General features: G+C 39.0%; 1 protein-coding gene across 3 annotated transcripts in view; it reads left to right on the forward strand.

Annotated features, from left to right (window-relative positions):
* LDAH (lipid droplet associated hydrolase) overlaps positions 1–27,579 on the forward strand; it is a 95,076-nt gene that overhangs the window by 27,358 nt on the left and 40,139 nt on the right. For all 3 annotated transcript variants that reach the window (XM_067703609.1, XM_067703611.1, XM_067703610.1), the window contains one exon: positions 6,542–6,711. In XM_067703609.1, the coding sequence (XP_067559710.1) occupies positions 6,542–6,711 (170 nt within the window). The remainder of the gene's footprint in view (positions 1–6,541; positions 6,712–27,579) is intronic.

Below are 27,579 nucleotides of genomic sequence, written 5' to 3' on the forward strand. Positions count from 1 at the left end.
GTGTTCCTCTGTGAATGCAATTTACTTTCGAGCCTTTTACACTTCTCTTAAAGACTAGGGTATGCTTTGAAAGGCAAGCAACTATTGATTACCTAGCAGTGAGAGATTTTGTGAAGTGAAACCGAATATACAGATTTTATTGCCTTGATTAAAAACATCTATTTCAACAGCTGTCACAGAAATGTGGCTGAATGTGAATCAAATGTATAGTATATACTTGCTTTACCTTGAAATAGTTTAAAAGGTACATATTTATTATTTCTTCATATATACCCAAAGAAATTTGGGGGTTTTAATACCACAGTTTTTCCTCTGTCAGGAAATTTGTACGTCTGCTTAGAATGTGCTTTGGCTATCTTATGTGGTATTGGAAAACAGAGGTGTTAAAAGAATTCTTAGAAAACAGGCTTGTTTAACTTGCTAAATCTCGAAAAGCTACCAGTTTTGCTGGCCTGTTATCTTAACTCTGGCAAGAGAAGAGATAACCAAGGACAGGAGAAGCTAGGAAGTAGTGGAAATACCGCATAGTACTCATGAAGGATAATACCTCTCCTTTCATGGTGTTCAAACTTAGTGATGATTAGCTAAAATGTCTTATTCCTATATTCTTACCTCAGTGAGAAAGGTCATCATAATAGAAGCTATATATTGAATTACCTAATGAAAGCAACATCCAACTCAGTTATCACAGTAAGCCCTTAAGTCGTACTTGAAGACAAAACAAATGTTGAGCAGAACATGAGTAGCAACTTTGAAAGTTGAAAATAGACTCAAAGAGCAACCCTACATCAGGGGTTCTCAAACTTTGGCCGGCATCAGAATCACCTGGAGGATTTATTGAAACACAAATTACTGGATGCTACCTCCTGAGTTGTTGATTCACTACAAGTGGGGTAGGACCTGAGAATTTGCATTTCTAACAAGTTCTTAAGTAATACTGATGCTGCTGGTCCTGGTACCACATTTTCAGAAGCCCTGCCATAGATCTTCGCCAGTAAACACTGGTAGGGAAAACCAGCAGAAATTATCTATTGTGTCTGAATTTCTGAGAAATGTATTTAATTCTTGTTTTAAATTGACATATTATTTATAACTTTATTTTGAGTATGCTTATTGCTTAGGCTGCTTGTGTGCTGTTGAGTTAATGACTTAGTAATTAGAGCCTGGGTCCTTTGCTGTTAATGAGAACAGTGCCATCTAGAGGCATTAGCCCAAAGGGCCACCACAGGGCCATAGGAAGCTGTGGTTTCTAGAGGGGGGTGAAAGGGCAACTCATCCATCATCAAGGATTTATCGACAACCTACTAGATTATTATGTGTGGTGCTACAGAGGTATACAAAGAAATGAAAATGCTGCCTTTTAGTGACTTTGCATCTGTGTTGTGAGTATCCCAAAAGTTCTGTAAAGGGCACATGGGGCTCTGAGCTTCACTAGTCCCCCCCCGATTGAACCAGGACAGTTCTGCCTTCATCTGTTTTACAAATTGAAGATTATGTTTATAAACGCATGCTACAGTAGACTGAAATGGATAGGCAGGACAGATATATTATTCATCATCCAAGATTATTGTTCTAAAGTACAGGTTTTCTGACATGCAAAATATGGTGTGAAAAATACGTAATCATTGAGAGAAAAGACATAAGCTATAACCACACATCAAATGTTGAAAGTACGTTTTGCTTCATATTAGCACATGTTAAAATCATGAACAGTTGGAAATAATATTCTAGTTGCACCACATTATCACAATCATAAATTGGGTATAATTGGGAGAACAGATGTTCACCAGTGTCAGAAGGAGGTGACTCAGGAAAAAAAAAGTGTGAAAAGAAAATTTGAGGAATTAGAAGTATAAACTCTTTCTGGCTTTGATTTACTATGGAGTCAGCTTACTTGATGGCAGATTCATTATCAACTATTTTGTCATTTGTTCCAAACGTGTAACAGAAAAGCTAGAAATCATAGTGGTTTAGTTTCAACTGGTAAAACATTACCTAAAAAAGTTACGTAGTCTTTCAACTAATGATGAATTTGCGTCATGTTTATCCCGAGAATCATTAAACCACTCCCATTCTAGTACCCAAAACTGAAAGAAAGAGAAAAAACAGTAGGGCTTTCTCTTTCCAGGACTCTGGCAGAAGAACATGGAGGCTACAGGGAACGACAAGATTCTCCTGAGGCAGGGACAGTTAGTCAAGTCTCAGGGCTCTCAGTCACTAGAAATAAACAAGTAAGTCTCTCAGTAGGTGGGAAGAAGCAGAAAACCAAAGGGTAGAGCAAGAAGAAGAGTTAAGAATCGAGCAAACTGTTAGATTCTCAGGGAAGACAGAAATAAGAAGCAGACCAGAGGAGGGAGAAAAGCATTGTAGCTGATGTCCTATAACACAGACCGGATCGTTGTCCCTCCCTTTGAGATCCTTGGGCATCTTCTCACTGCTCACACAGTGGAGTCCAGATCCCTTAGTGATGTTCAGGGTCCTACTTGATCTAGTCTCAACCTTCCTTTCTAACCTTATTTGTTCCATCTCTCTTATAACCACAAACAGGCACAGTACTCATCGCAGTGTCCAAAATTACACCTCACACTTTTATGCCTTTATGTTCTAGTATAATGAATTTAGAGTAAATTTCATTTCTCTTTTTTAGTTATGTATATGTAATGCTAAACAATACATGATATTGTTTTGTGTGTTTTTCAAAGCTTGACCTAAAGAGTAAACTGTATATTCATCTTGCTCAAAGCATTCTTTAAAATATGAAGTGCTATTTTTAGCCTTTTAATCTCCACGTGTAAGTTGTTTAATTAAAGTTATTATTAAGGTATAGCTTTGGAGTAATGATGGGAGCAGGATGGAAGACTTCACTAGTTGAGAAAATTCTGGTGTAAGATTTAGAGAGTTTCTGTGTGCAGACTCAGTCCTAGCAGAAGGCTCATGTAGCACTAATCTTTGGTCTTGTTAGCTCTGTGGTCATTGGCGACTTGTAAATACTGTTTGTGTGAAAATATATAGAAAAACTTATGCATTTATATTCAGTGTGTATCTAGATAAACATATATGTGGATGTGTTGTTAAAATGTGTTGTTAACTTTAGACCATTGTGATAGTATTCAAATGTGTAGTTAAGATTACACAGTTATAGTAATGTGCATGTAGTAAATAGTATTTTCCAGGTATCTCTCTTGGTTTATTTGGAGAAAGGCATAGTACTTTTTATGAATTCAAAGGGGCATTACCTTTCTATTTTGACCCAATAAAACCCTCTTATTTTCTCAAGGAGATGCTTGAGCTATACTTACTTCAGTGTTTTATAATAATGTTTTTATCTACTTCTGTTTCCTCTTATTAGACTGTGAGCTCCTTGAAGACAAGGGAGTATATTGTATTTATATCTGAGTTTTCAATATTATCATGGGCCAATTAGTCACTGTTTTCTGTCAGAGTGGTCAATTTACTTCATGAGAAATGGAAGAAAATAATAGTTATCAGATTTACCTGTCTCCTGAAGCTATAAGGGATGCATGATATTTTGATCCAGAATTGACAGAATTTTAATAACTGGATGAATCAGTTTGAACAACTAGATGAAAAGTAAATGCGAAGTACTGATATTACTTAATTCCCCAAAGAACTACTTAGGAACAGATTATACATACCTTTTGAAATAAACTCCAGAATCAGTAAATGATCTATGAAGTGAATTCCATTGAGATGGGTCTAAGAAACAGGCTCGGGTTCTGAAAGGCAATTGTCAGTACTATATTCAGGACCATATATTGGTAAAGAATCGGTGAATTGGATTGCCATCTATCAATTCAGGCAGTTTTCAGTTTAGAAACAGTTTACTTTCCAAATATACTTAGTTGATCGTAACTTGGAGTACATTTTCCCTATAAAAAGAACGGTATAAATCATTTCCATATTATCACTCTGATTTTGATACAATTGAATGTGAATTTTTTACAATATTTTTATGGAGAGTAAATAAATGATTCCTAGAATTTTTTTCAGAGTATATTAAAATCATAATAGGAGAGAAAGTATAGAGTATACAGTCCAGTATATAGATATTCTTTTAGCTTTTAGTTTTTGCTAGTAAAATAATATCCAGAGTGCACATTGAAATTTTCTATCATAGATTATTTATTTATAGAAAGTACTTTCCCCATTAATCTCATTACTTCAGAAAACACTAAGTAGTGTGTTTATCTTGGAAATCTACTGAGCAATTCCCAGAGGTAAAGCCAGACTTACTTCTGAAATATTCACTTCGATAATGATTTGAATTATAATGGTCATTAAAGTTCATCTGAAATATGTTTTAGGGCCTTATTTCTAGAATCAATGAAGTTTCTAAATGTTTATTGTATTTAGCTCATTTTCTTTCTCTTTGCTCTAACCATATAAATGTGTATTTGAGGGAGGCCTTAAATGACAGGAATTGAAATGATAGCAGTCATAAGTTTCATTTCTCAAATAGTTTATGCCAGACACTTCCTATGTGCTTTAAAGTGTTACGCAAGCAACATTCCTCGGAGGCTAGAATTACTATCTCTGTTTTATATATGAGGAGACTGAAGCCAGAGTTTAAAGTATTTGCACGGAGTCACATAGTAAGGTGCTTAGCTGGGAGTTAGAACCAGGTTTATCTTGTCTCCAACGCCCTTGATCTTTGTACTATACCATACCGTCCCAAAGAAAGGAAGACTTCAACATTTTCAAAAGCTGTATATTTTGAAAAATAAAGAACTTGGGTTGCAAATATTATAGGTATTTGGGGTATCAGAACAATACGATCACTCCTGGATAGAGTGATCAGAGAAGATATATGACAGTAGTGGAATATGAACAACTCAAACTTAAATAGAATATTAAATAAATAAAAGCTTGGATTTGGAGCCATCGGAGGCCCTACGAAAATCAAATTTCCAGATTCTGTCTCTTCCCAATTCTGTTTTATGGGGAACTTCCTTGTTAAATAGAGAATGAATTCTAGGCTGACCTGGGAAGAAGGGTTAAAGCAGAACATGTCTCACCTGGGAAATCTCCTGTTTCAGTAGTACCAGTGAAACGGGGAACTAAGCCTCATTAATTCAATAAAAAGCCTTCAATAACTGTATGCCAGGCATTGGAGAAAGAGATAGGCAAGACAGGAAGTACAGAAGTAAATTAGGAGTAGTGTGGTGAGATAAATATGGGATGTGGTGGAAACTGAAAGGAAGGCCACTTTACTCCTCATCTACTGAATCATAAAAAGGCTTCTCAGAGGAGGTAACACTTGTTGAGAGTTTGAAGGATAAAGAGGAGTTAGCCAGATTAACAAGGGGGAGCTGAGCACTGAAGGAAGAAAAACCAGCATGTACAGATAAAACTGAAGAGCAGTTCTTCCTAATGAGTTTTGGGTACCTTTGTTATAGTTTGCGTCAGTACCTTGAAGGCAATTGACTACCTTGTGATATCTTGAAATATTACACCCTGTCATTGGGGTTGTATATATGTTCATAGGGAAAGCCTATTGAAGTTTTCTCTGCTCATAGAATATTGGAGCTGGCAGCATCCTCAGATTGTCTAGTCATTTCATATTTTCATTCAACAATAATATTTACTGTGTGCTAGTCACAGAGGACACAGAAATGAAAGATGGACCTTGCCTTCAAGGAGCTCGCAGTCTCAGGGAGGAAACAGACAGTTATACAAATATGATAAAGTGCTATAATAAGAAGTGAATACTAGTTAAACACAAAGGAATGCTCATTCATTTTTCTTGAAGATTAGCTAGATAAAGTTTTGAGTAGGTCTTGAAGAATCTTAAAGACGTTCATTTGTGAAAGGAAGAAAGGATATTTCAGGTCAGGACTGTGCTGGTTAAAAGGAACAGTTTAAAACATTTCTACTTATGCCTTTCAGTCTTGACTTCTTTAAACAAAGATTATCTAAAATAATGAAGCAGTGTCATGGATTTTCTTGGTTATATATTAATCATGTAACCTAGCCTAACCAGTGGTTCTCAATGTGTGGTCCTGGGACCAGCAATATCAGCATCTTCTGGAGGCTTAGAAGTGTAAATTTTCGGGCTCCAGCCCAGACCCACTGGATCAGAGACTCTGATGGTGAGGCCTAGCAATGAGTGTTTCACCAAGCCTTACAGAGAATTCTGATGCATACTCAAGTTTGAGAACCAGTGGCCTAAACTGTAGTAGTTGATGGAATAGTTGAGAGTTCATGGGCTTTGAGGACAGACACCTGGGTTTGAATCTCACCTGTCGCACTTAACAGGTATGTAACTGCCAATCTATCACCTAACGTCCGTGAGCTTTGGGATTTTCATCTATAAAATGAAGATAGGAATACTTCCTTTCCAGGGTTGTTGTGAAGATATAATTTAAATAAAGTGCCAACACTGTGGCTTGCACATGGTAGGCTTTCAATAAATGATAGCAACTGCTATTATTATTGGTTTGTTTTTTTTTAGATATTTTCCCCAGTGAAGTGATTGCTTTCACTTATTGAATGAAAACATAACTTATATTTTTTATTTTAGATCCAAATGCTCAAGAAATTAAGGACATCTATGGACTCCGTGGTCAAGTAGAACACAAGCTAGCTTTCCTGAGAACTCATGTGCCAAAGGAAATGAAACTTGTGGTCATTGGCCATTCCATAGGCTGCTATTTCTCCCTTCAGGTTCTGAAGCATGCCCCTGAGCTCCCAGTAAGTACGCCTCAGGAGGGGACTGTCGGTGCTCGATTGTGCACTTGCACAAATCCTCCCAGATTTCCTTTGCTTTTTTGTCTCGTATTGAATTGATAAATAAAACACAGAGAGGGATACTTGTTAGCTGCCTTTATCCTTATCTCTATATTACTGTGGGCCTGTGTGAGCGTATGTTCATACATTTCCCATAATGTTTCAAAAAATAACGCTGAAGGAGGTGGGAATTTTCTGAATAAATGCCTCTTCTTTTTAAATTGAAGTATAGTTAATTTACAGTATTTTATTTGAACAAATGCTTTTTAATCTAGGGTTATCTGGAGTTCTTAAATTACATACAACTTGCTGTCTTTGGTAAAGGAATATTTCTTTTTTTATATTTATTTATTTATTTTTTGGCTGTATTGGGTCTTAGTTGCAGCACGCAGGCTCTTCGTTGCGGTGTGCAGGCTTCTCTCTAGTTGTGGCACGTGGGCTTATTTGCTCCGCAGCATGTGGGCTCTTAGCTCCCTGATTAGGGATCAAACCAGCGTCCCCTGCATTGCAAGATAGATTCTCAACCACTGGGCCAGCAGAGAAGTCCCTGTAAAGGAATATTTAAAAACAGTCACCAACTAGGGCTGAGGCAATAATCTTGTCTAGGGAGAGTATTATGCAAATATTCATGCCTCCTCTCAAAAGGAAGAAAAATTATTATTATCACCATTGTTGATAGGCAAACAGTTATTCTTAAGGAACATTAAATCTTTATTTAGTCATAAGTCTGAATCCTTATCTGTTCTATAGCTTGGCAGCCTTTTTGAGACACTCATTTATTCATTCATTCATTCATTCACAAATACTTACTGGGTGCCACTATGTGCCAGATATTAAGTGAGACACTGGAGATATAAAGACCTATTTAAGGGGCTTCCCTGGTGGTGCAGTGGTTGAGAGTCCGCCTGCCGATGCAGGAGACACGGGTTCGTGCTCCGGTCCGGGAAGATTCCACATACCACGGAGCGGCTGGGCCCGTGAGCCATGGCCGCTGAGCCTGCGCGTCTGGAGCCTGTGCTCTGCAATGGGAGAGGCCACAGCAGTGAGAGGCCCGCGTACCGCAAAAAAAAAAAAAAGACCTATTTAAAGTGCCAGGAAAGCTAGTGAACTATACAACACTTCAAAACAAAACAAAACCTCATACTTTCACTGACATATACCATTGAAATGACCCATTAAATGAATGTGATTCACAGCATAAATTATTTCTTCATTCAACAAACTTATATTAAGCACTTGCCATGTATCAGGCCTTGTGCTGTGTTTTGAAGACATCCCAGTGAATAAAATAGTCTTTGAGGTAAGAGAGCCTGAAGTCTAAGGGAGGACACAGACTAACCCATAGGTGTGATACCTACTTCTTATGTAAATAGAGGGTGTGTGAGGTCATGAAGGAGTGCTATTTAACCTGGTAATCTGAATACAAGATAGGAAGTGATTCCTTCCTGGAATCTCCCTATCCTGGGATATTGACTTTTCTCACTCCATGTGGTAAAATATCTTCAGTGGAGTCTTGGAGCTCACAAGGAATTTGCTTCTTTCCCCTCCAGCTTGACACACTTACTTCTTACTTATAATTAATTGCCTTTGGGAAAAGTACAACTATAGCGTCCTTGGGTGTGCTTTTTAATACCAAATGGAGGCTGTTAATTTCTTACATTGGGTATCAGAAAGTATATTTTTCATTTCTAAGTGTGAATTCAATAAATTCTAGATTGCATTCCATTCACTATATTATTGCTTCTTCTCTGGTTTTTTCCCCCTAGATAAGGCATCTTAATAAGAAAACGGGCTTTCCTTTTAGCATTTTTTTTTGTTTTTAGCATTTTGCATGGCTTCTAATCTCTGTTGTGCCTCTAAAGCTCCTCTGGTACCACGTTATGAGGTTACTGTTTTCATAGTGTCCAGTCTTAGCCCTTAGCGGTTCTCTTTGCACAGTTGCCACAAGTCCTCACTCTAGAAACAAGACACCTACGTTCAGATACTTGCTGTCATACTTTGTCTTGGTGACCTTGGGCAAGTTATTGAGTCTCTGTACCTTTGTTTCCTCATCTGTAAAAGGGGGATAGTAATATGTTCTTCAGAGGATTTTTGTGAGGAATTATATAAAGAATTAAGAATGGTGCCTAGAACTTAAAAGTTCCATATAAGTATTAGCTATTATTATTATAATGGAAATGACTCAGTAATTAGGTTAACTACTGTGTTAGTAATCTACAGCTGTGTAACAAGTTACCTCAAAACTTAACAGCAGACGCAAGAGGGAAGACATATGGGAACATATGTTTATGTATGACTGATTCACTTTGTTATAAAGCAGAAACTAACACACCATTGTAAAGCAATTATACCCCAATAAAGATGTTAAAAAAAGAAAAAAAAAAAAGAAAAGAAAAAACTTAACAGCATAAAACAATACACATTTATTCTCTCACAGTTTCTGTGGACCTGGGACTGGTCACAACTTAGCTAGGTTCTGTGGTTCAGGGTATCTCACAAGACCGTAATCAAAGTGTCTTTCAGGGCTGTGGTCTCACGTGAAGATCTGAATTGAGGAGGATCTGCCTCAATTCACTCCCTCAAGGGTTGTTGGACGGAGGAGGGCCTTGGTTCATCACTGGCAGTTGGGTGGAGGCCACCCTCAGTTCCTTAGAATGTGGGCCTTTCTAACTCGCCCCATGAGAGCAAGTCTGGGAGGAGAGCCAGAGAAAGAGTCTGCTGGCAAGATGGAAGTCACAGACTGTAACCCAATTACAGAAATGATATCTCATTACTTTTACAGTATTCTCTTTGTTAGAAACAAATCACTGGCTCCAGCCCAAACTAAAGGGGAGGGGATTAGACTAGAGCATGAATATTAGAAGGTGAGGATCACTGAGGGCCATGTCAGAGGCTGCCTACCCCACCACTACTACAGTTAGGACTTCACTTGTGTGATGTACCATCAAGCATGTAGATATATAGGTATATATCAATATATAAGTTAAAATACTGAATTTATTTCCTGGTGTAGGAAGTAACTTGGTCCTGTCAAATAAAATGTTGCAAACTGATATGACATATAATTTTTGGCTATTAGTTGTTCCAGGTGTTTTAAAAAGAGTACTTGCATGTTTGAAATAATAATAACATTATTATTTGTGATGGTTAATTTTACATGTCAAGTTGATTGGGCTAAGGGATACTCAGATAGCTGGTAAAACATTTCTAAGTGTGTCTGTGAGTACTTTTCTGGAGGAAATTAGCGTTTGAATTGGACTGAGTAAAAAAGATCTGCCCTCACCATTGTGGGCGGGCATCATCCAATCTGTTGACGGTCCAAATAGAACAAAAAGTCCCAGGAAGGGCAAATTCTTTCTCTCTTCTTGAGCTGAGTCAGCCATCTTTTCATGCCCTCTGACAGTGGAGTTCCAGGTTCTCAAGCCTTCGGCATCATCTGTTCCCCTGGTTCTCAGGCCTTCGAACTCGGACTGAATTATACAACTGGCTTTCCTGGTTCCCATCTTGCAGATGGCATGTCGTGTGGGACTTCTTGGCCTCTATAATTGTGTGAGCCAATTACTATAGTAAGTGTCCTTTTATCTATATCCGTATATATAGTCTGTTTCTCTTGAGAACCCTGACAAATACACTACTCTAAACATAGGGAAGAAAGTAACCATTTGAGTCCTTCAGTTTGTTAACTTAATCAGAGATCTTTCCTTTTGGTTTTCGTTTGTTTGCTCCACATCCATTCTGCATGTAATGTGTAATTTCTCTTATGCATACTTGAAAACAGTTGTTCAACACATTTGTTTTGAACCCATCTCTCTTTTTTGGCTCGCGTTCACAGCGTCTGTTGGGAAAGAAGTACAATGCATCTTAAGGTTAATGTAGCTTCTTATAGCTTCCTCAGCTCTATAACTTTCTAATTAAGGCAGGAATAGTGGTGAAAAGGAAAAAGGCAGATGAAACATGAGCTTAACCTAGTCTAATTGTGAAGACATAAGTCATACTGTGATTATAGAGTTTTCAGAGAGACATGAGAAAGTGTGTTTTCTTAAAAAGGGTGTACTCTAGAAAATAACGCATATAATAAATTGTCCACAAAGGTTACCCGGGGAGGAGGGTGAACATCTGTATGATTTTTTTATTATTCAAAAGCTTTATCTGGTTTCAGTTAACTACATTATTGAAGTCCACGCCGCCCGCCCCCCCGCCGCCCGGCTTAAACACCTGGCCCAGTTAATATTGGTGGTGTGACCCCTGCTGAAGTGTTGAAATTTCAGTGTCTCTGGGCTACTCTAAGATGGCACAGTGCCTGCATGCCTGAAGTTACCATGACATACTCCATTTAAGATGCATTTGACAATCAAATAAGTTTGTATTAGCCAGAGTGTTGCAATCCCTAATCATTTTGCCAAAAATAAGTTAGCTGTTAGGTTTTACAACATATGAAGTGTGATAATAAGAAACTTGTGTTTCCATCTCTCTCTTATTTTTACTGGAATATTTGACTCCTATAAGATTTTAAGGACATATGTGTAGTTTAGTAGCTGGTTTATTTGGTTTTATTTTGGTTTAATTCTTTATAATATTTTTGTAACTAATTATAGGAAACTTTGGTCTTAAAATTATTTTAAGAGACTTACTGCGTATTTTAGACATAATGTCTGACCTATTTTTTCATATTCTGAAGAAAATAATTGACTCTTAAAAATCTGGTATTAAAAATTTTGTTTGTTTCTTTAAGCAAATTTGGTACATAGAATTATAGAAAGTCTTCATATATTTTGACAGTAGTGTCCAGAATAAAGAACTTAAAAAAGAAACTTAAGAAAATAGATAATCGGAAGATTGTTAAATAGTACTGTCATGACTTAAAATAATAAACACAATTTCAGATTCATAGGATTTTTAGAGACAGTCTAGTCCCATCTTTAATTTTATAGGTAGAAACTGAGAGAAAAGTGCCTTGCCAGGATCCAGCCAAGGCTCTGTCTTAATCTAGGGGTGGGGTATGGTTATGTTAGCTGTGGATATAAAGACAGTCTACAAAGATATCTGATGGTCTTCTCAACCTTTGGATGATGGCAGAGACTCTAGATAGTATGGCGTGTTCCTGGAGTGTTCACAGCTAGCTCCACATGACTCATTACATTGCAGCTCAGGGAGTAGGAGACTCCATGAATACTGTTCTAGCAGTTGGGGGCAGATGGGGTGACATGGGAATAAAAAAGTAATCATCTTACCCCCACTATCTAGAATCTTCTTTCCTTCAACCTCAATCCTCTATATGTTTAAAATGTGCCATCTGATTTTGCCAATAAATTGCATAAAGTTCAAGGTTGCGCGTTGAAACCCTCAATTCTTTTTTTTTTTTAAATAAATTTATTTACTTTAGGCTGCATTGGGTCTTCGTTGCTGCGTGCAGGCCGTCTCTAGTTGTGGCGAGTGGGGGCCACTCTTCGTTGTGGTGCACAGGCTTCTCACCACGGTGGCTTCTTCCGTTGCGGAGCACGGGCTTCAGTAGTTGTGAAAGCCCTCAGTTCCTAACTGAGCACTGCACTAAGTCATGAAGTGAAATTCAAGTAACTTAACTATTATTTTCCTCTAAGAATTTATATGGCATTTAATGATAATACTTCCTCCCCTTCCAGGGGTATCAGATCCTTCAAAACTTAATTTTTTATATTATTTGGACTTCCTTCGGGAAGATGCACAATAACATAGACCTTCCTTTGTCTGTCTGGTTGGCAAAAATATCTTCTCCCTAAATGAAATTTCCAGATTACTTAAACTGACTCCTTTAAGCCCCAGACTATTTTATCCAGTTGGGTAAAAATTTGTCTAAAATATATTTTTTACTTATCTGCCTTCTTCGACAATGTAGGTTGATTATGGAAGAATTTTTCCCTAATGATTCAAGGACATCATTTTGATAGTTACTATACTACGGTAAAATACAATTAAAGGGATTTTGCCTATGTCCTGAAATTTCTTAGGTGATAGTGCTTCGTTAAAAAGAATTCTCGGGCTTCCCTGGTGGCGCAGTGGTTGGGAGTCCGCCTGCCGATGCGGGGGACGCGCGTTTGTGCCCCGGTCCGGGAGGATCCCACATGCCGCGGAGCGGCTGGGCCCGTGAGCCATGGCCGCTGAGCCTGCGAGTCCGGAGCCTGTGCTCCGCAGCGGGAGAGGCCGCAATGGTGAGAGGCCCGCGTACAGCAAAAAAAAAAAAAAAAAAAAAAGAATTCTCATGTCTGTTTATTTTATAGTTTTTCCATCTCCTCTCCTAGTGTTAGGTGACATTTCTCTTCCCTACTTACACCTTGTTGCTACTAATTTGCTGCAGATAGAGAAAACAGATAACCGTGTTAGAATTTTGTCTCAGGTAAGAATGAACATGTCTTAAATGAAGATACGAGAGTAAAATTACAAAATTTAGTAAATGGATTTTGTTATTGTTCAGAGCAATAAAAAAAAAATTTTCTTTTGTTTCTTTTGGGATCCCCAGTGGTGTTGTACATACTCAGAATTTTAGAGACTCAAAACACACCATAAGTACAGCTGAGAAGCTTGAAAAACTTTACCAAAAGAGTCAAAATAGTATGTTAGATCATGTATGTGTTGAGTCAGGAGTACATCTCATCTAAATTAGGAAAAAAATAGATTCAAATATTCTGGAAGTAATGAGATCATTGAGCCTGTGGTGTACTTACACTATTCTGATGAACCTGCGTATCTGCAAAGTTAGACATGCTTGTGAGAAACATTTATATGACGTCACTAAGTTGTGTTCAACAATCAAGATAATCTGGAGGTGAGGGAAGAATAGGAGATAATTCATTTGTCAGGGTAACTGTTGTCAGAGTCCTGTCCCTAGATTAATTGATAAGAAGCCAAAGGCAAAATGAGGAAGTACCATGAGGCTCTGAGTGTTTTAAAAAGAGAGATGGCTTCTAACTGGGAAGATCAAAAAAAGCATCATTAAAGAGCTGGTATTTGAACAGAGGAAGGATGAGTCAGTATTTAGAAGTATTTATAAGCAGAATTTGATGGGGTTTTTTTGGGGAGTGGGGGTTGCTATGCCTTCTAAGCAGTAGGAAATGTATGAAGAGAGGAGAAATGGGCTTTACCACTGGGCACATGAAGAGAGCAGTGGGTGGTCGGATTTCGATGCAGCACAGTGTGTGTGAAGGGAGCAGTGGGATAGCAGAACCTAGGCTGATAGAGTGGAAAGGCAAGAGAGTTTGCACTCTGTTTTCTGGACAGCAAGGGGCCACTGAAGGATCTGTGATAATAATAGTCATTCATTGGGTAAATTAATGTCTCATTGAAAAGGAAAATAAGGGCTTCCCTGGTGGCGCAGTGGTTGAGAGTCCGCCTGCCGATGCCGGGGACACGGGTTCGTGCCCCGGTCCGGGAAGGTCCCACGTGCCGCGGAGCAGCTGGGCCCATGAGCCATGGCCGCTGAGCCTGCGCATCCGGAGCCTGTGCTCCGCAGCAGGAGAGGCCACAACAGTGAGAGGCCCGCGTACCGCAAAAAAAAAAAAAAAGGAAAATAAAATGGAGAGAGAGTATAGAGTAAAAAGTGAACAACCAAGTGATAGGCAAGTTTGCTAGTCCAAATGAGAAATAATGAAGACAGTATATGGGATTTGCCCAGGGAAATTGTTAAGAGAGAAAAGAAACAGGTCATAGATGTATATTAGGGGAGTGACTTTATTTGGTGGAAAGGAGGATGAAGAAGAGGAAGCAGAGAAAAAGGCAAAAGGTATAATAATTTTCCATGCTGTTGGCTGCACTCTATTGGTGGGTCCTGAATTCACTTCAGTGGGTTGCAACTAGTGGATTAGTCAAGATGCAGTAGACGGTGCCATGGTAACACAGTGTCTGTGGCTTTTAACGACAAAGATTTGTTTATCGCTCATGATATAAGTCCTTTAAGGGTAGGCTGCCCTTGTGTAGTTCTCTCCATGCACTCTTATTCCAGAATCCAGATTGATGGAATAGCTTCTATCTGGAATATTCCAGTCTCGTGGCAGAGAATAAAAAGGAAGTAGTGAACTACATGCAGCATTTTAAAACCTCTGCCTGGAAGAAGTGACATTTGTCACTCCTCATACTGCACTGGACACAGCAAGTCACATAACCAGGTCTGCCAACAGTTATTGGTGATCGGAAGCCCATTAATGGCCTGGAAGAGAACATTTTTAGTGAAATAATGGGAGAAGGAGCTTGCAGGAAGTTAGGTGATCCAGGAATTGGCCAGTGAAGGGGAGAAGACAAGAAGATAACTTAAGGAAGAAGCTGGTTAAAGGAACATCTTTTCCCTGTAAGTGGGAGAGAATTTAGCATACGCTGGGGGGAATAACCCATGCAGAGAGAGAGATGCTGAAAATGAAAAAGAAATAGAAATGTTTATCGGAGCAGATTTCCTTCTCTTTGTCCTTTAAGCCTGCACACTTGAAAACCAGGAAAATTGGATTTTTCTTAATCTTCACATCCTTGCAAAGGTGTTTTGGTGCCTTATACTTGGTTCTTCATTTGAGCCCAGAAACCTGAAACAGTTAAAAGTTGAGGTTAGTGTCATTACTAACAGTTATACATGCATCTGAAATTTATAAAACATGTTCATATGTAACAAGGTTATTTAACAACCTAATTTTTTCCCATTTTACAGATGAAACCGAAGTTCCAAGTAGTTATGTGTCTTATCCATATGTCAGTTAGCTAAGTAAATGGCAGAACTAGGACTCTCTATTCTGTTCTCTAACTTTTCCAACATCAGCCTTCAGGTGAGTTAGTTACGAAGGTTACGATTATAAATAATTAGAGCAAGTTACTTCGACAAACGATCAAAACCTATTTAACCTAAACTTAAGGTTTCTAGTGTTATTTCTTTAAGAACTGAGGTCTTCGGATACACAAGGAGGGTTTTAGCAGTTATGAGTGCATGCTTTCGGGGGAGGTCAGAGAGAATTGGGAGAAACGAGAACATGTCTTGAGTGTCTGGAGCATAGAAGATCAAGGGAGCTGGTAGTGAGGTATGGACCAAGGGCAGAAATTAAACTCCGAAGACAGTGAATCAGAATCCTAGAATTGAGCTGGGGCAGAAGGAAGATTAGAATGTGAAGGGAACTGGAAGATTCTGCAAACACAGTGCACAATAGTCTACAGTTGTGTCTGCATAACCCATTAGTGAACCCCAGTGTGCGAAAACCACAGGGGTCAGGCAGTTGACAACTACTCTGGTTTGTGAAAGACTCTTCATTTCAGAAAACAACAAATCCCCTATTCTGAGGAAAGTTTGTACTGAATATGATGAAATGCTATTTTTCTAATCACTTATGCATTTATTTATATATATGTTATCTGTTTATGTGTACACACAAACACATTATCTTTTCTGAATTACCCACAGACTACCTTATTGAAAACTAGACACATGGAAAGTTTCAACTTTTCAACTTCAGCCATTTTTTAGTTATCTGCATATTAAAGAAAGATCCTGAAATTGCTTTGAAAGTGGAAAAATTGTGTGGGCTTTTTCATTTTTCATAACTCAAAAACTATTTAATATATTTTTCTCAAACTTTGCAAAAAAAAAAAAAATCACCTTTGGGCTGAAACCAAGCATGGAAAATTTCACCACAAAGGGCTAATTTTTTGGAAAGCTGCAAGAAAATGAAAACAGTGGTTTATAATAGAACGTTCTTCATGCATGTTAATACTTAGTACTTTATCTAATGCATTTCATCTGAGAATTTCTGAACACTTTTCAGATTTAAATATTGAGCCATTTTAATATATGTGTATCCGTAATAGACTGTTAGATATGGAAAATTCCCCCCATGCTCTCAAAGGTTCAGTATATATTGGGAGTTAGTGAGATGTGTTTAAAGGGACAGGTAGGAGGACAAATGATGTGAAGTGGCTACTAGCCAGAGAAAGCCTTACATTAACTGCCTAAACGTATTTTATCACCACCTCTTCCTTGCCCAGGAGTAGTTGTGAGTAGAGTATACTTGATGACATAAGGTATTTGATTCATATATCTGAGCCAGTAGTTCTCAAACCAGTATCAGCATCACCTGGGATCCTGTTAGAAACACAAATTATTGGACCCCACCCAGACTTAAGAATCAAACTCTAGGACTGAGACTCACCAGTCAGTGTTTTAACAAGTACTCTAGGTGATTCTGATGCATGCTCTAGTTTGAGAACTAGAACTTTTTCCAAAAGCTTGGAACGTAGAATATTCTGAGATGTTATGGACAATTAAATCTGTCCTCGGTCTTTCCATGCATGTCATCTCTGTCTTCTCATATCATTCCTTGGAAGCAGGAGGAATACTTATCAAGTTCTCTAAAAGAAAGATCTTCTTTTCTGTGTTTCATGTATTCTAGCTCTTTGCACCTATGACCTTACCACAAGCACAGTGAGCCCCCTTGAGTAAAGATGTTGATATAGGGAAACAGCACTACCAAGACGTATTTTCTCATTTCCATAATTCAAGCCTGGGATGGGACCATATATTTCATTCTCATTTCTTTGAAGTCTTACGATCCAAGATTTAAGCAGCAAGGTAGCAGAGGTCTGTCAGTGGAAGCTGATTTAAGCCCTGCTCTTTTATGGGCAAGTTCTTAATCTTAAGTTTCGTTAAGGGCCCTCTGCATTCCAGCAAACTCCAGTGTCAGTATTTTTGTGTTTAGGCACTGAAGTAGTTGTGTATGTGGCATTGTAACAAATTTTAAGAATATTCTCCTGATGACAGAAGTGGACTTCTGGCTGATCACTGGTGCCCCAGCTTGTAAGGGTGAAGCTTAGGTATAGCCTGGGAGAGGTGTTTAAGCAGTTTAAGGTTTATGTCTTCAGTTGCAACCCATCTTGACAGAAGCATGAATATAGCTATCTAAGCTAATATCAATGGAAAGGAAAAAGAGACATCTTTTTTAATTGATCATTTAAAATTTTTATTATGAAAAGTTTCAAACAAACAAAAAAAATTGTTTAATGTATCTCCAGACACCCATTATCTAGATTAACATAGCTACTAATATTTTATCTTTACCTCATTTTTTTCCTCAAATACTTTCAAGTAAATTACAGCCCTCATAATATTTCACCCTTAAAAACTTCATTGTGCATCTTTTAAAAAGGACTTTTTCTTATATAACTACCATGTCATTATCACACCTAGCAAAATTAATGGTAATTCTTTGATATTGTCTAATACAGTTCATATTCAGATTTTCTTAGTCCCCAGAATGTCTTTTTACAATTGGTTTGTGAGATCTTTCTTTAAATTAGAGGCTTTTCTTTCCAATTATAAAAGTTAATATATTTGTAAATTTCAGGAAGGTAGGAAAAGCAGTAAAAAAAAGTAAATGTGCCTTTGAGGATTGCTGTAGTATCCAGAGAGACATAACATACTTACCACAAATTGCTTTTATAAAACAACAAGTAGCCTATTAAAACAGAATGTGAAATTGTTTAAAGAAGTACCAATGGGTCTGAGAATAATTTGTTACAAAGAAATTTGATGTAAGAGTTCATGATTTTAAAAGTAATTAATTTGCTCCTTGAGTTTTCATGCTTAGAACAGAGAGGATAATGCAATACCCCTTTCAATTTTGTTTTTATTTAATAAGAAAAAAAGGAAAATGTGGGATGTTTTTGCACTATTATTTATTAGGGTGTATTTAAGATACTTAATTCCCTTATAGATATTTAGCATAATTAAAGGTTAAATTATTATTAACTATTTTACTATAATTATTATTTATTATATTACTATAATTATAATTTAAGGACCTTATTCTTTCAACAGCTCTTGAAGGGTGTTATTCTTTTCCCATTTTATGCATGAGGAAACTGAGACTTAGAAGGACAGAAGTAACTTGTTCAACTAGACAGCTAATAAGGGGCTGTGCTGAGATTTGAATCCACATTTGTTTGGCTCCAAAGTCCATGTTCTTAGCCACTAGGCTAAAAGTTAATTTCTTATTATAAAGAATTTGTGGACATCAGTAAAAAGAACAGCAGCTTCTCGGATAAAGATGCAAAGGACATGAACAGATAATTCACTGAAGAAGAGCTAGATAATAAAGTCTATCAAAAAATGTGTACTTAGCACAATGTATGACACAGTGCTTAATAAACTAGTGTCTGGTAGTAGTTAATAATGTCTGCCTATTAACTGAAGAAGTTCAGTGTTGTATGTGTATACTTTATGCATTTTTAGAAAGTCTGAACAGGTGAATACCAGGTGGCTTACAGTGGTTATCTCTGGGGGTTAGAGGTAAGGGTATATGTAGGAGGTGGAGACTCTACGTTGTTTCTACTCTTTTACAATGACCATGTGTTACCAGAAAAAAAAAAGTTCCTATAAAAAGTGTTCATAGCCTTTGAACCTACTAATTCTCTTTTTTTTTTTGCGGTACGCGGGCCTCTCACTGTTGTGGCCTCTCCCGTTGCGGAGCACAGGCTCCGGACACGCAGGCCCAGCAGCCATGGCTCACGGGCCCAGCCGCTCCGCGGTGGGATCCTCCCGGACCAGGGCACGAACCCGTGTCCCCTGCATCGGCAGGCGGACTCTCAACCACTGCGCCACCAGGGAAGCCCTGAACCTACTAATTCTTTTCTTTGGAATCTATATTAAGAAACTAATCTCAAAAATAAAGAACACATTTGTGTACAAACATTATTTATTGTATCAAAAAATTGTAAACATCCTAATGTCCAACTCTAAAGGAAAGTTTGAATATGGAATTTGCAACTATTAAAATTATATTTTCAAAAGACATTGTAATACGTGAAAGTTAATTGTAGAATATTAAGGATGTTAAAATATAAAGAGAATATAGAGTACAACTATATGTCAAAGAAAACATACATTTAAAAGCTTGAAAATAAAATGACCAAAATGAATACAGTGGTTATGTTTGAGTGGTGAGTTTTGGAGTGATTTTTTTCTATTTATTTTTTGTCCTTAAAATTTCTTTTTTTTTTTTTTTTAAATTTCTTTTAATGGCATATATTTTTATAATGATTTAATGGTTATGTATTTTCTTTCCTTTTTTAAAAAGCAGTTTGATTTTATGACTTCATAACAGAAAGTTGGTTCAGGAGAGAGAAAGTTTTCAGTAACTTGTTACACAGCAAGAGACAACAATCACAAGGGGAAAGTAAAAGGGTAATGTAATGTCAGCTTCACGGTTTCTCTGCAGGAAAACCCACCCCTGAGACCAGCAGTGGCCCTTGGTCTGTAGCAGCATCTTTGGCAGTAGCAGCCATCCTAGCCTTTTAACTCATCCTTCTCTACTCAATTAGCGAGGCTTTTCCCCTTCCTTGCAATTCTTTATAAACCCTGCCTTCCCCCACTTCACAAAATAATTTGGGTTGTCGTTAGGTATATATTTTGATGGCCTGCCTCACGATTGTTATTTGAATGTGATAACAAAACCACAGGTTGGGGCTTCCCTGGTGGCGCAGGGATTGAGAGTCCGCCTGCTGATGCGGGGAACACAGGTTCATGACCCGGTCTGGGAAGATCCCACATGCCGCGGAGCGGCTGGGCCCGTGAGCCATGGCTGCTGAGCCTGCGCGTCCGGAGCCTGTGCTCCGCAACGGGAGAGGCCACAACAGTGAGAGGCCCGCGTACCGCAAAAAAAAACAACAACAATAAAACAAACAAAAAAAACCCACAGGTTGGGATTAGCATCATCATTCATCCTACTGCTAGGGTGAAGCAGACCTTATTCAGATCTCATTGGACTACAAGTTTCATAGTGGCTAGGACTTCAAGAGGGTCTGGGGTGTGAGTGAGTGAGTGGCCCATGCTAAGGCAGAGATGTTGTATTTGTGAATACCCTGGCAGTTGGATGGATACAGGTCTGAAAACTATAGCTTGTGCCTTGCTACATTTAGACCTTGTTCAGCCAATGAACTGGATGTTCACAGAAGAGCAGATTCTCAGAGCCTCAGTGGACGGAGCATAGCAGTCAGAAAAGGGATAACATAGAAGAAAGTAGAAACAGATGAGCAGAATTCTGTGAAATTGTTTTTTTGTGGCTATTGTTGATTCCAGCCAGAAGATTCTTTTCAGGCCTATCAGTTTGTGGAGATGAGAACTATGAATATGATCTTTAAGGAAGGAAAAGACTCTCTAACACGGTTACCCTGTGTGCATGAGGCTGTTCTACCCTCCCTTCTTGCTAGTATGGAAAATCTGTGAACAATATGCAATGTAGGCCACAAAAAATTCCCTGAAGTGGAAAAAGCCTAGCAGGCACTAAATGAAAGATGCTTCACAAGAATGAAATGTGGTTGCTTTGAGACCTTACATTCCGAGCCAGTTCAGAGCCATTGTATTTGGTTGGGAAGAAGCCAGATTATCAGGTATCAGGGAGGTATATTGACAAACGGATGAAGACTGAAGCCAGCATCATTTCTGACAACCTGTTCCTAGGAAACCAGACAATAAATCACTTCCCATTATCAGTCATACAGAGACCAGAGGAAACATGCATGAATGAAGTCTGTAGACAGTCCAGAAACTCCATTTCAACAATTTTATCTCCTCACCAGTATAGTTGTGGGAACTTCTGTATAAGCCAAACTGAGTGTTAGAGATTCAGGCTTTTCCTCTTTCTGAACGTACTACCTTCAGAAAAATGCTGAGGAGTTTCTTGTTCCTATTGCAGAGGAGAAAGGTTCTAGGACTTCAGTAATATTACACAAATGTTGATTGAAAGTGATTCAGAAGTGATTTCATAAAATCTTAGGGACGATTCTGATTATCTGGGTGCCAGGGGAGCTCTCCTCAAGGTCCTCTGAGGGAGATGGCCTCAACTTGTACCCTTCGGTCGTAGTCCCTACACCTGCCCTGTACATACCTAGTACTCCTCCTAAATATTATTATTTCTTGTCGTCCACTTCCTTTCTGTTTTTCCTACCACCACCTAACAGATGGCGTCTATCCACCTTTTCAAGTCATCTCAGTGCAAACTTCTGTGTGAGCTCTTTCCTGATTCTTCCCAGTTTTTACTGTCCTTCCCTTATAACCCTTTTCTCAAAATTCTACCTTGTATTACAGGCATTGCATATTTATTTGATTCTCCCTATTAGATCGCTGAGCTTTTTTTTTTTTTTTTTTTTTTTTGTGGTACGCGGGCCTCTCACTGTTGTGGCCTCTCCCGTTGCGGAGCACAGGCTCTGGACTCACAGGCTTAGCGGCCATGGCTCACGGGCCCAGCCACTCCGCGGCATGTGGGATCTTCCCGGACCGGGGCACAAACCCGTGTCCCCTGCATCGGCAGGTGGACTCTCAACCACTGCGCCACCAGGGAAGCCCTGAGCTTTTCTTTTTTAAAATTAAGGTGTAACTTTCACACAATAACTCTTTTTTCTCTCCCTGCTTCAATCTGGTTATTCTGTCCTATTTTCCAGTTCACTAACCCTCACTTCAGCTATGTATAAACTCCTTTTAAACCCATCTGTTGAATTCTCAATTTCATTCATTCTATTTTTTGCTTATAGAATTTCCATTTTATTATTATTATAGTTAACCATTTCCTAAAATTCTACATCTCATCATTTAATTTCTTTTTTTTAATTAATTAATTTATTTTTGGCTGCGTTGCATCTTCGTTGCTGTGCATGGGCTTTCTCTAGTTGCAGTGAGCGGGGGCTACTCTGCTGTGGTGCGTGGGCTTCTCACTGCAGTGGCTTCTCTTGTTGCGGAGCACGGGCTCTAGGCGCACAGGCTTCAGTAGTTCTGGCACGCAGGCTCAGTAGTTCTGGCTTGCGGGCTCTAGAGCTCAGGCTTAGTAGCTGTGGCGCACAGGCTAAGCTGCTCCGCGACATGTGGGATCCTCCTGGAGCAGGGCTCGAACCTGTGTCCTCTGCATTGCAGGCAGACTCTTAACCACTGCGCCACCAGGGAAGCCCTTGTCATTTAATTTCTTGATCGTATTAATCACTGTTATTTTGAAGTTCATGTCTGACTTTATTCTCCTTTGTACTGTCAACAATTTTTTGAAGTACAATTTTACTCTTAAAAAATAAAATTCAGAGGTGACATATTTGAAATAAAAATAAATGAAAATCATAACTGATAATTCTAGTGTCTAAGCCTCTTGCAGTTACATTTCTTTTCTGCTTTTTCCTTCTTTGTTTTTTGGTCATGTTGCCTTGTCCCTCAGTATGTTTGTATATTAGTCAGGGTTCTCCAGAGAAACAGAACCAATAGGATGTGTGTATACATAGAAAGTGACTAACTATAAGGAATTGGTAACACAGTTATGGAGGCTGACAAAGGCAAGATCTGTAGTCAGTAAACTGGAGACCCAGGAGAGTCAATGGTGTAAGTTCTAGTCCAAAAGCAGGCCAACTCGAGACCCAGGAAGAGTCAGTATTTCCGTTGGAGTCCAAAGGCAGGGAAAAAAAAACGGTGTTCCAGCTCAAAGGCAGTCAGCAGAAGGAATTCTCTCTTACTCAACCTTTCTGTTTTATTCAGACCTTCAACTGATTGGATGAGGTGCACTAACACTGGGGAGGACAATCTTCTTTACTAGGTCTACTGATTCAATGTTAATCTCATCCAAAACATCCTCTCAGACACACCCAGAATAACTTTTGACCAAATATCTGCTAATCCCATGGCCCAGTCAAGTTGACAACGAAAATAAACCATCACTGCTTGGTAAGGTTCTTTTTAAATTGAATACCTGATATTATATACGAAAAATTATTAAGACAATGTGAGGCTTCTGTCTTCCTCCAGAGAGGGTTTACCTTTGCTTTTGACTAGCAGTTATAGTGAGGATCCATCACTTTAATGTGATAAGGAATTGGACTGAATCAAAACTATCTTTGTGAGGCCTGGTTCATCACTGCTTCTAAGGGATAACCCTTTAGTAGTTCCCACAGAGAGCCCAGGTGCCTTCTCTTTAATGGGCACCAAACGCCCGAGTTTTGACCCTTGAGCCACAGAAGATTTTCAGAAACTGTTCAGCTTCTTGGCCTTATAGCCATTGCTTGCAAATTGGTAAATAACTGAGAAGAACTGTTTCAGCACACCTCTCAAAGTTTCCTTTTTCTCTAGAATTTTGGCCCTTCAAATCTCCTCTGCCTTTGATGCTTCCAAAGAGACTTTAAAAAAATGCTTTTTCCAGCTTTTCTAATTGTTCTTGGCAGGCAGATGGCTCTGCAGTAGGCTAGCCTGCCACGCCCACTCCCCATGGCCACCGTTACCACTGCTGCCTAGCTTCCAGTTCTTCAGGCTTTGCCCTGAGAAGTATTCCATTTCGCGTTTTTTGTTCTTTATGTGCCCTGTTTTTTCTCTGGACAGTTTTGGAATCTTCACTTTATCTCCATTATATTTTGTGGTGATACTCCTTGGACTGTTTATCCTTTTTAATCTGGAAACTGGCATCCTTACGTACTGAAAACTTTTCTCGTATTTTTTTCTACTTGTTTTCTGATTGTTCATGTGTTAAACCTCCAGAAAAGATTCTCTTGATTTATTTCATTTTCCGTTGTTCATCTTTCTCTTCTCCTTTAAAGTTCTATACGATGAGAAATGGATATTTTCCCCAGCCTTATCTTGGAATTCATCTAATTAAACTTTTTATTTCAAGCCTTCATACAAACAGTTTCTAAGATAATTTCTTGTTCCTTGTTCCGTTTTTGTACAGTCCTTTTTATTCATGGGTATTTCTCTCTCCCTCTCTGTCTCTGAGGAAAGCAAATTTTGGGCGTTTTGCTGTATTCTTGCGCTGTCTCTATTCATTCTGAATTTTCTTTTTCACGTTTTGCTTATGTTGATCTAGAATAGAAGGTTTCTCAGATGTCTAACATTCCTTTTTATCTATTCACATTTAAGGAATGAAGCATTGGAAATCCTAGGAGGTTTGTGTGGGGGAGTGGGCCTTGTCAGCTAGGCAGCTTCACCGCAGGGTCATGGGACAGGGGTCCTGACTTTCTTTTTTGGTGTTGTTTCCCAGTGTCACTATTAGTATGTTTTTTCTCTAGAGCCATTCAGTTTCTCCCCCTAAAATCTTCAGATCTTCTGCCTGAGAGCAGCATCATCTAAGTGAACCATAAGAGGCTGGTGTTTGCTTGTGAGAGTGTCAGCATTCATGTTGGGCTTTCACTTAATCCTCCTTTCCATTGATGGCCCTTTTCCCCAGCCATTCCCTATGCCTTCAACTTCTGTACACGATAAACCTCCATTCCCGAGGTGCAGCTCCGGAGGAGGAGCTGCTTGGGGGTACTGGATGAGGCAGTCAACATGGAGACCCTGCCCCTTAGCCTGGCTTTCATTTATTCAGTTTGCTGTGTCCTTGCACTGTCACTGAGCACCTGGTATGGACTTGAAGGCACCCATGATCAAAACAGGAAAAAAGCCCTGACCTTTCAGAGGTCATAGTCTGCTAAGGGGAGATGGTAATAAACATAAAAATTAATACATTCAAAGGTGAGACTGCCTTGATAAAAAGTGGAGCAAGGTGCGGGGATTAGAAGTGCCGTGGCTGGGGGATAGAGGGCAGTGGTGGACTGGACTTTATTTTTTAATACTTTATGTGGAAAGAATTTAAAACTTACAGAAGAGTTGCAAGAATAAGAATAGTACATAGAACACCATATACACTTGATCCCAATTGGCTGTTGTTAATATTTTACCTCATCTTACCTGTTATTTGCTCTCCGTCTTCTGCCCCCTACTGCTCTCTCTGTCTCTCTCATGCATATATATGAGGGGGGTAGGGAGAGTAAGTGTGCGTGTGTGTGTACACATACATATAAATAATATATATGTGTGTGTGTGTGTATATATATGTGTATATATATGTGTATATATAAATGTATATATATATAATATTTCTTTCTGAACTACTTGAGAGTAAGTTAAATATATCATGGTCCTTTGAGCTGAATGAATGTTTTTAGTTGGTGGCTAAAATTTGAACTGGTAACAGAGTATATGATTCCCATTTTCATCATACAGTATTTTCAGATACCATGGGACATTTTTAGTTGATAAATTAGTGACTGTCATATTTGTATGCCAAGTGCAGCGTAACAGTTGGCAGAGATGTTTAAAGGCTCTCGGGAATGCAGGCCAATCCTGTTAGGGAAGGTAGGGCCTCCCCAGGGGCATTTGGCCACTCTCTGAGCTCTGTAGAAGCCGAGGCCTCAGAATCCCAGCGAGGCAGAGGTAAGACTCAGGAGCGAGTGCGGTGTTCGGCTAAGCCTAGGAGTTATCATAGCAGCGCCAAGAGGGTTGCTACCCTCAGGGAGCTGGTGCGTCTGGGTGACAGTGGGAGAGGAAGCACCCCCTTCAGAGACCTGTGAGGGAAAAGATATGTTAAGATATGTACATCTCTGATACATCTTTATTTTTTCCTGAATTGAAAGGAGGACAGATTCTTACCTGTTTCATTATCATAGCTGGTATTAGGGTTTATGGACTTTCTTCAATTATTTGGGCCTAACTTTTTGTTGTGAGTTAACTACTTTTTTCCCCAAGTTTTAATCTGTATCTCACGGGTCTTAGCTTCCCTAACTGTTGGATTTGCCTGCTGTCAGATAAAATGGGACATACTTTGCCGTACTTTGTGCCTTGCTTTTGACTTCTGAGAAGCTAGGAGTGTTTACTGGGACAACTTCTGTGGCAGAAACCCCTCGTTATCTGGTGCTTTGGCCTGCACCCAGTGTGTGTCTCTGCCATGGGCCCTTTCATTGTCTCACTCTCCCTAGTCTGAAGCCCTGTGATGGATAACTTTGCCTGGTCTTCGTACAGGTATGAAAGTGGTATTTTAGTGTGTTGAACTGAAGCATATACATTTCACAGTGTCTTTCAGCAAAGTTAAACAGGGAAGAATCTTTTTTACTGATTTCCCTGGATAACCCTGAGGTCTGTCATCAGCACTTTGCTTATGTAGATATTCAGTGAATGTTTGTCAAACAGTTTCTCTTTCCATGGCCCTTTTCAAAGGTTCCTAGGTGCCAACTTAAAAAAATTGCAGAACATGAGAGTTGTGAGTTAAGTTTTATTGGGGGCAAAATGAGGACTATAGTCCGGGAAACAGCATCTCAGATAGCTCTGAGAAACTGCTCCAAAGAGGTAGGGGGGAAGGTCAGTATACATGTGATTTTGGTGATGGGGGAGTACATGCAATCAGGCACATATTTTTTGCAGAAGGTTTCTGCTAGTCTCGTGAAGGTTACTGCTAGTCACAAGGAGCAGACGTCACCATGAAGGATTTTAGTGCTTTTCTAGATTTGAGGAGATACAAGAATTGGGCTCATAAAATCAGCTCCTGAAAATACCTAACTATCTGCAGACCTGTCCTGCCAGTTTTTCCCAGAGCACAGAGTGCCTCATTTCTGCTCTCCACCCTGAACTCCTTTCAGGGGGTGTTGGAAGTCAGCAGCTACGGCAGCACATGATTTAATCCATGTAGAGGTAGATGGCAAGTGCCAATTTGTAGCTGACATACACCACGATGAATAAGAGGTTTCTCGTGCCCATTTTATATGTTTCTATGGTACTCTTTATTTCCCTTAGCATGGTACCTATCGTGCGTTACTGTAGATACCTCTCCCATTCGACTCTAAGTTCTCTAAAAGCAGAGGCTCTTTCACCATTTCGTCTCCAGCACTCACCACAGCATCTGGTGTATCGTAGGTGCCAATATATCTTTAATGAATGAACAAATGAACAAACTAACAAACAATCAGTAAACCCAATGAACGACTCTTCCCTCTCAAGTGGCTTAACCTTTAAAGACTGGAGTTTCTACCTTAGAAAAGTCCCAACCCCATTGTCAAATAATTCATGTT

The sequence above is a fragment of the Pseudorca crassidens genome, chromosome 14 (assembly GCF_039906515.1).
Source record: "Pseudorca crassidens isolate mPseCra1 chromosome 14, mPseCra1.hap1, whole genome shotgun sequence".
NCBI lineage: Eukaryota > Metazoa > Chordata > Mammalia > Artiodactyla > Delphinidae > Pseudorca > Pseudorca crassidens.